Below are 9698 nucleotides of genomic sequence, written 5' to 3' on the forward strand. Positions count from 1 at the left end.
TAGCGTGCACACAAACGCACGTTTTTTTTACATGCACACAAGATGTAAAGTGTGTGTGTGTGTCTGTGGTGTGTGTGTGCTATTGACTTTTGATGTGGAATGGTGTGTGTTTGTGTGTGGTCACACGGGCCGTCATGGATTAAGAAAGCACACCTACACAGTTTGGTGATGTGCATGCGTACACGCACAGACACACACTTGTACACGTAACACATACGCACGCACGTCACCGGGTGTCATGACATTTCAACGCATAGATGTATGACCATATGTATGTGTATGTGACCAATAATCTCTTGAACTTCAACGTACACACACACATTATCAAATATATCACACATTAAAGACTAAAAGGTACTCTTATCATGGAGATGTGGATATTTCTCTTTATGGGGATAGTAGTACAATTAAGATACTGCACTGAAGGCAACGGAACACCACTGAAGAAAAAAAAAAAGTTATACACTTGGTGACGGAATACTGACACAGAGGAGTAAACACATGATACCAATCTGTGGTCTCCAGATTATTGAAGCCATAATCTTCTAAATTTGGACTCCACATCTAGATTTGAGGTTCTGCTGGGAAGCTGAACTACCACACGGTGTAGTACTCTTTTCCACCGGGTGGGGGAGACATTTCCTCCCTTCTATGACCCCTATAAAGAAGTTGTGTTAAATGTTCTCCATCTCCAGCAGCTTTGCTGGCAACCTGTCAGACCACAGATGTAGAAAACACTGACTTTTAAAAACTTGCTGCAACAAGACCAAGCAAATTTAGAACTCTTGATATGTCGACTAAAATATAAATCACACATGAATCTTGGACCTTGGTGGGCAAGACTATAGGTTTGATACCTTGAATGCAACATATTTGTGATTAAAGAGTCCTCTTTTCTTTGTGCAAGTAAAGAGCATAAAGTAGAGTCAAATAAACGAGTAAGAAAGATTAAAACATAGTGTTGTCCACATCAGGACCTCTATCAGTGATTGAAAACTACTTTGGACTGTCACAGAGAGTGGACTTGGTCACTTCCTTTATCCGGCGTTTGGCCCAGTCACCCTGTCGGTTCAACACAGAGTTCACTGCCATCTGCATTTTGTCTTTCTGAGTTCACGCAGTTGCTCTCGATAAGATTAAATTTGTTTTGTTTGGATGAGATTAGGGTAGATTATATTATACTAGATTTGATTAAACAACGCTAAATCAGGAGGGACCTTGGGAGTCTGATGATTCAAATGTAACCCTTGAATCTTTCACAGCTGCTTAATAACTTTAGCAAATAGCATTTGTAATCTGGCCTCTGAAAAACAGGATGATGAAAAACAACATGAAACAGCAACTTGTGCTGATTCTCCATAATTCCGTCCACATAGCAACTCAATTTAAAGCTTTGTGCTGGTCTTTTGTTAATTAATCTTGGTGTATGAGAAGTCTAAGAACAAGTACAGAGTTGTCTCCTTGGTTGCATGTTCAATTCCTCCCTCCGCAGGGTGCATTTCTCTCTTTAGTCCGTGGGGAGTGGGGAGTGAGGTGGGGGTGTGGGCGGGTTGGACGGTGGCCGCAGGTCACCGCTAATCCTCCGCTGGACCTGCAGGGGGCTCCACTTGTGTGGCAACTGCCTCCTCATGCTCCTCCTCTTGGGCTTGCGCGGCCTCTTCTCTTCACTCTTTTCTGTCTGAGCGCGGTCGCTGAGCGTGTCCGAGGACTCGTCGATGTAGGCCAGGTTCTCCCCGAAGAAGTCCAGCAGCTGGCAGCCTGGCAGCGAGGAGGAGGGGAGCGGCGGGGAGTGATCGGGGGAGGGAGGAGACAGGCCCAGAGCGGGAGGAAGATGAGGGGAGGAACGCACGGAAGACATGGGGGAAGGCGTTTTCCCGTCGGTTTCCAGAAACACAGGCAGCTCCTCCGGCTCCGTGAGCGCTGCCCCCTTCAGAGGCTCCGCGGCGCTCTGGGGCTCAGCCGGGCTCCACGCCTGCTCCGCGCTGCCGTCCTCCCGGCAGGCCTCGAAGCCGTGAAGCCCCGAGAAGGACGAGGATGAGGACGGGGTGTCCGACCTGGAGCCAAACAAAGACTGAGAACCGGAGATTGACGCCTCCAGCATGTGCGGCTCTAGCGAGTCCAGTTCCAGGGCAGAGCGAGCCACGGGTAGAGAGACAGAGCGGGCGAACGACCTGACCGGTATGTGCTGCATCGTGACCCCCACCCTAGGCACGGTTGCTCCCCCGGCACCCTGGACCCTCAGCCTGGACCCGGGCCCCGCCGCCCCCACATTGGGAAGCTGGGCCTCCAGTCGGAGCATGGAGCAGGAGAGCCCTCCCCAGCGATTGGGCAGATGTCCATTCTCGGACCCCCCGCGCTCCCAGTATCCCAGAGTCGTCTGGGCACCTCGTCTGACGCGACGGCGCTCGCTGCGCTTCCAGCGCCGGCGCTGCAGAAGAAAGGGATCGTTGAACTCCAGGGGGTTGGGGATGCGGAAGTCCATGGACATGTTCTGGATATTCTGCGTCCAGTCAGTGGCGTGGGCTCTCAACTCCTCCATCTGAGAGGGGGAGAAGGGCGAGAGAGATTGAGGGAGGTACATACATCAGACACGGGAGGGGCGGGAGGAAGCAGATTTCAGCTTAGAACTCACCTCAGCTCGGGTCTTCTTGGACAGCACCCTCAGCCAGTCGCCTATCATAGTAAGAATGGAGGCAAAGTAGGCCAGGCCAAACACGATCCACAGCCACACCAGGGGCTTAAAGATGATGTCATCCTCACGACCTCCGCCTGCACACAGAGCAAGAGGACTCCACTCAGGGTAACACCATCGCTAAACCGGCGCATGATAGAGACGACGTCAACACACGACACGCCCACTCGCTCGCTGTGAATGCTCCGGACAATCACCTGCTTTGTTCACACAAACCGCTCAATCAGACATTACGCGGACGTTGTACTAGGGTGCTGGCTGGGTAAAGTCCGGGTCAAATGATTCAGACTTTTGCGTTCACACATACAGCTCATCCGGGTAATGTCTAGATAATTACAGGTTTACAATGCATGTGTGAAAGCAGCTTGAGACAGGTCTTCTCCGTTAAGAGCCCATACAATTGGTAGCAAATTTCCGTTCACCCAAGAGCACTTCAGCAAGGCAGATGCTGAATTAGCCGAGGTTCATACAATTGTATATTTTATGCCTGATGACAGGTGATGTATTTGTCTTTGTGCCCTGTGTTGCTCTCCCCAAACCTGGTACGTAGTCTCCAAAGCCGACGGTGGTGAGCGTGATGACCACGAAGTAGAGTGCCTCTAGGAAGGACCACTTCTCCACTTCCTGGAAGACCACTGTCGGCACGGCGAGAAAGATCAGGCAGCCAATCAGAATGGAGAGAACCGCCGAGATCACGCGGACACTGGTGGGGCTAACCTTGCGCTTCTGGGAATCAGAACAAAGGACAGAATTTGGGATGATTATGGATGACGAGTATATTTATATCAACTGTAGGGCCTACACTCCTGGTTGGATAAATACAGTTTTATGTATTTGCTTCTTGGAGTTTGGAATTTTCTGTTTTGTTGTCTCACAATGTTCACTTTTTTTGGAAGGGAGGATTATTTTGAGAACATGATAAATAAAAAATAACTAAACTAAATGATTTGTCATTTTTCATCGAGATAATGACAGCAGCAATTTAAGCATTGATCCAACTGAGCCTTTGGGTTTCAGGCCAGGGACAGACCATTCTCACCAGGAAGAGAGTCTCAATCTTGGCCACCGCCCTCCGCAGCATGGTGCCCATGTGGTCGCCCACCCCTGCGAGCAGGATGCCAAACATGGGGATACCCACCAGCGCGTAGCACACGCAGAACAGCTGGCCAAACCACGTCCGAGGAGACAGGTTCCCGAAACCTGTGTGGCGCGCAAGAAGAGGGAGTAACACATGTTGAATATAGCCGCCATAATGACTGTAGTGTCAGTTGTGTTTTTTGTTAATGTTCACTCACCATCTATATAATGGCAGTGAGGATGACCTAACAACACCTCATCTATACTGTAGGTGACAGTAGCACTACAACGCGTGCTGGACTCTGAGGTCCTTCAGAAGCGTACCCCTTTCTCCCAGAAACCCCCCCCCAGCACCACCAGAGCAGGGTGTGTTGTTTCAGTGTGTTGTGTCAATCTGGCGACCGGGGTGGAGAGGGAGTCGAACCGGCTGTCGGAGGCCCGCGAACATGCTCCGGGCGTGCGGTGGCAACGGCCGTCGTGCCACCAGGTCCCCATTCGCGCTCCGCCCTGCTCGCCGGGCAGTTTTAAACGCGTCCTCGGGGAGCGGGCTTTCGGGAGCTGACCCGGCATCAAACACTCGAGCGCTGGAGCCGCCATCATCGGCATGCAGCTCCTGTGAGATGATCCTCGCTGGTTTCTCTTGACGTGATGCTTCACACTGCGGTACACCTGCAGGCTGATGCTCTGCTGATCTAGATTACACGACTGATTTGTTCAGTGATCAATGTATACGCTTTATACATCATAGGAATGTGGGTAATAACACTTAGAGTGCAGGTCTTACACCGCAGGTCTCAACGCCCGGTTCTGATTTGTTGCCTGTATCGGATTTTTTGATCCACCTGTTTACACCTACTTTCCATGTGACCCATATGCAATTGGGAACCCCGTGCCGGTCCTCATCCACATCGAGGTTCCACCTGTTGAGGTTCAGAGGTGTCGCCTGGATCCTGGCACCTTACACCAGTCGGGCCTCCGACCCCATCTCATTAATAAAGTCCTTCCACCCAGACTGGATGATTTTTCTTTTAACTCTGATGGGCGTCGCGCGTGAAAAACAACAGGAGACGAGCCGTTTCAGAGACCCTCAAACAACCCCAACCCCGTCACCAAAAGTGACTCGCGCGTCAAAGTCACTTTGACCACATTCCTTCTCCATTCTGTTGTACAAACTGCACCTAAAGAGCCGGTCTGCTGCTTTTATGTGCTGAGTTGCTGCCTCACGATTGGCTCATTAGATATTTGCAGGTGTAATCAGTTAAGTGGCCACTGAGTGTAAAAACAATTAAATCTAAAAATTAAAATTACTTTATTTCACAGTGAATCGAGTCCGGTGACTCTTACTCTGCACAAGAGAGGACTTCACTCGAAAGTACTTGTCAGCCCATGAAGGTCTAGACACAACATAGCATCGCATCATACAGTGGAATTGGTTCATCTCGACACCACCTACCGATGGTGGTGATGATTGTGCCACAGAAGAAGAAGGCGGAGGGCAGGTCCCAGCGGCTGGTGAAATTAGTTGAACTGCTTTTCAAATCCAGGCCCGCTTCCACGACAGAGGCCAAGCCCTGGGGCGGTGCAAAGGGACAAGAGTGTTTGGGTTTCGGCTCCGCACAGCGGTCATTGGATTAACGTGGATACAGCGCTGACGCCGGAGATCCTGTGAATCTCACAGCTCCGTACGTAGACAAAAAGGCCCAAAAAAAACATTTGCACAAATTGCGAAGATTCATACACACACACATACAGTGTTTGGGCTTATTGCTGTTTTGAATACTGTTAACCTTTTTGGGTTGTTCTTTTTTAATTTTATTTTTTTTTAATTTCTTTTTAGGCTTATATTTCATGTTTTTTTTGGGGTTGATTGTACATGAACAATTATTATTATTATTTTTTTGGATCTTAGGTTCAGTCTTCTTGTTCACCGATAGCTTTATTTCATTAGTTATTGTATATGACCACATTTTTTTCTTTGGGTCAGATCTACTTTCATTTATAATTGTTTTGTTTTATTGTATATTTTATTCGCTACGGTCAGCCGTTCCTTTTTATTGCATATTTCCACATTTTTCCATAAATTGCCATTTTCTTTTTTATATTTTCTTTTATTTTTGCATACTTTTTTTTCACGTAAGCCATTGCTGACTCTGCAATTTCCCTCCGGGGTTGAATAAAGTATCCACCCCCCCGCCCCGCCCACCCGCCCATCTCTCCCTTGTACCTTGATGAGCTCGCGGAGAGCGCTGTCGCTGACGCAGGCGGAGTGGTCCTTGAGGAAGGTGCTCCTGATGTGGTTCATCTTGTCGTACGCCAGGTTCTCCTGCGTGGCCTCCAGGGTGCTGAACACCAGCGCCCCCATCACCAGGTACAGCATGACCCCCGACAGGAGGGCCAGCATGGTGAGGCACTTCATCCTCGCGCCGGTGACTCCCCCCACCCCTCCGCCTCCACCCCGACCCAGGGGCTAGGGGCCAGGGGTCAGGGGTCAGGGGTCAGCGGCCAGGTTGGAAAAAGGGCCCCTCCAGTCAAGACACAGAGGGGGTGCGGCGAGCTGCAAACAGGAAGTCCCTTCAGAACGGGTGCGCGTGTCTGTTTACAAGTCATGTCAGCGGGGGAACCCGACCGGTGCTCTTTACCTCTCGACAAAACACCACAAAAAACTTTGACCCCATCGACGTTCGCTTGTCGATGAAGGCCTCCATGTGCGGTCAGTTTGACTATTAGCCACAAACGCACCTGTCGTACGTTTGCGCTTTGGACGTAGAAACCTTTGAGAGCTTTTTTTCATAGACGACGGAGAACTGAGTTATGTGCAAAGCAGACGCAGGGACACACACACACACACACACACACACACACACACACACACACAAAAAACAAAAAACGGGAGCTCGCCGACACTCGAGTCCAAGTAATGGTGCTGTTTTCCACCGAACACACGCTCTGCGGTGCTTTCGAGATAAACAAGCAGAGCGTGATGTTCCCACCTTCGGGGGCCGAGGGCCCAGCGACCGCAACAGGCTTGAAACCCGTCTCAAGATCACGGCGTCCCCGGGCAAACGTCAATCCAGTAAATTGATTACCCCGTCGCCCCGGACGGTTTGGTGAGTGAAAGGCTGGCGTCGACGGCACCTTTTTTTTTTTCCCTCTCTCTCTCTCGCTTTCACACACAAAGGGTGGCCTCTTATCCCATGACCCGGCTCCGCCCGCACGGTGGACGGGTGACGTAGAGCTCTCCTCTTCTCCCGCTCCTCCTCGGCACCAGCCCCCCTCGGCGGCCCCTGGCTGTCAGGGGCACGTCGCGAGTGCGGGAATCCCCTCTCGACGGCACCGGGACAGAGGAAGGCACAGCGGCTTTTTTTTATTTCTTTAACCCCCCCGAAGACAAGACGGTGTACGGGCTTCAAGTCACTCACAACAACAAAGCGCAATTAGGTAATGGCCGTAAGCCCTCGCCCAATCCATCTGGGCGTCGATAAAAGTGAAACATAAATAGGGTTCCCTGTGATCCCCCCCGTCCGCTCGTCTCTCCGTTCCCCCCCCGAGGCGGCCATAACTCCTCCAGGTGACATCGGCCATAAGAGCGTCCACATTATAAGGCCTTTGTCATAATAAAGCAGGCAGCAACGGACGGACACCAGGTTCTCTGGACGTCAACCTGCCCGGGCGCCCTGCCAGGGACCGGCCGCTGCCAGGCCTCCAAACACACGATACATCTCAACGCTAATTGAAGATGTTTATTGCTTAATCGTCACGGGGGAGCTTAATGTTTTTTTTTGGGGGGGGGGGTTTTCGTCAAATGCTGTTTCTTACGGAGAGAACGGCGGCGCACGCGCAAAGCGGCGGTGGGTCATCCCTGGCCTTACCGGGAGCTGGAATTTTAGGGACTTCTACCCGTAGGGGAACTGACAATGTTCTGAGACTTCCCAGAGGTTAGGCGCCTGTTAGCGTTCTGGTCCAAATGCAGGGTCAGCTCTGCTCTGCTTTGCTTTGCTTTGTGTGGACCGTCTCCCTCTCAACCGCCAGGCTCTAAGCTGGAAGGATATTATTAGTTGTCGCTGTCTAATCCTCCCCTGGCATATCAGATATTTTTGCAGATATGAGTGAGGGCGCCGAAAGAAAAAAAAAAAACAACCCTCGGGGCTGTTTGATGTGCTGTACACTAATCATAAGCCAAACATTGTGACACCCGGGGCAATTAATCAGAAGGTTTCTTTAAAGAAATGTTGTTGGAGTAGATAAAGGAACGTTGGGTCCGTGGGAGAACTGAAGTGAAACACTCGGAAGGTATTTGAAGTCAACATTAAAACAGATTTCAGGGAAACTTCATTTCTATACCATGGACGGATCGTTCTACATAAAATGCCACAGCGTAAACACGTCGGCTCCGCCCAGATTTATATTTGTGATGTCACACCAAGCAGTTTTAAGGTTCATCCTGAGGGCACATTGGGGGGGCGGGGGGGCTCCTATCGTAAGCGTTAGTAAAAAAACAAAAACTCAGTTCTGTTCAACGTTGCGTTTGGGCCAGTCTTAAACTTAGATCATCCCTAAAAGCATTAGAACTGATGTTTTATGTTGGAACATTGTTACATAATAGTACACCGCTCTCTTAACTCTCGTCACATAAAAGTATCAATAGAACTGATCTTGCTCAATAACCTACAATTGCAGAACCAGAATTCCTAAATTGACTTCTGTATACGTTCCATAAAATAAAGAATCTTTCAACAAAATATTTAGGGGATCCTTAAAAAATGAAAAAAATTAAAATAATAAAAAGGGATTAAACACAACATTCTTTGTCCCACATGCTGACTCCCAAGCAGAGCTCCAGAGTATCACCGCGGAGAAAAGGCAGTTTGCTAAAAAACAAAAAACAAAAAAACCTTTAATCGGGTTGTCACATTTTGTTCACTTGTATGTTTTTTGAAATGTATTAATAATGAGCAGAAGAACCCGAAGGCATCGTGTGTCCATGTTGGCCCCCTTGGCACTAAAATGAGTTATTCTAGTTCAAGTGCAAATAGTGCACATCATGCATTTTCTTTTAACTCGGCAGTGTAGGCGGGGATACATCCAAGTCAACATGGTAAAGAGGAGATGGGATTTCTGTGCCATTCAAAGAAAATCAACCGGAACAATTGAGTTATTCCTGGACTTACCTTAAATAGTGGAGACTCGGCACTATCCAAAAGATTCTACCGTGCTGCACACACTGCCCTCTTACTGTTCAACAGCGAAGCTGAATCTTTGTGTGTGTGTATGTGGGTGGGGGGGGGGGGGGTGTGTGTGTGTGTGTGTGTGTCTGCGTGTGTGTGCCTGCGTGTGTGCTAGCCCCTTGGGAGGTGTTTCCCCATTCCTTGGGACCCTACATCACTCCTTGACAACTGAAAGGACGCCGTAGTAGAAGACTTGTAGATGTAGTGGAGCAGAAGGCAGGATGAGATGCAGGCTTGTGTGCTTGTGGGGTGGGAGCGTGAGGAGACCATTACAGCACCGTGGCCATGACAGAATGCAGCCCCCTATGGAGGAAGCCCCGAGCGAGGGGCCCCCAGTGTTTCCTGAGCTGGAAGGGGGGGCAGGTAGGGAGGGGGTCGATCACTCTAGATCCCTGCCTCTCCAGCCACTGTCTTTTCTAGGGAAGTAGCAGACATTTGTTGCTTCAAAGTCAGAGTTATGGTCCTCTCAACTTTTCTCTCTGGCCTGACGAGAAGGTAAAGTGCCATATGAAATATAGCAGACGCTGTATTCTGCCCCTTGCCTTTTTAACTCTTCGGCGGCAGGCTGCTCTCTGGGTTGCAGGCTGCTCTCTGGGTTGCAGGCTGCTCTCTGGGTTGCAGGCTGCTCTCTGGGTTGCAGGCTGCTCTCTGGGTTGCAGGCTGCTCTCTGGGTTGCAACGTCTTCTCTACGGCAGGCGAGTGGG

At 50.0% G+C, this 9698-nt stretch overlaps 1 protein-coding gene across 1 annotated transcript; it reads right to left on the minus strand.

Moving 5' to 3' along the window:
• Nucleotides 1–1507: 1507 nt before the first annotated feature.
• On the minus strand, nucleotides 1508–6185 carry kcnk4a (potassium channel, subfamily K, member 4a; the record flags this gene model as incomplete). Its single annotated transcript, XM_080008254.1, has 6 exons — nucleotides 1508–2539; nucleotides 2633–2769; nucleotides 3232–3418; nucleotides 3732–3892; nucleotides 5223–5340; nucleotides 5994–6185. 6 exons carry the CDS (start codon nucleotides 6183–6185, stop codon nucleotides 1508–1510), a joined length of 1827 nt encoding a protein of 608 aa, XP_079864380.1.
• Between the last annotated feature and the right edge of the window lie 3513 nt (nucleotides 6186–9698).

Source organism: Zeus faber (assembly GCF_960531495.2).
Source record: "Zeus faber genome assembly, chromosome: 10".
NCBI classification, from domain to species: Eukaryota; Metazoa; Chordata; class Actinopteri; order Zeiformes; family Zeidae; genus Zeus; species Zeus faber.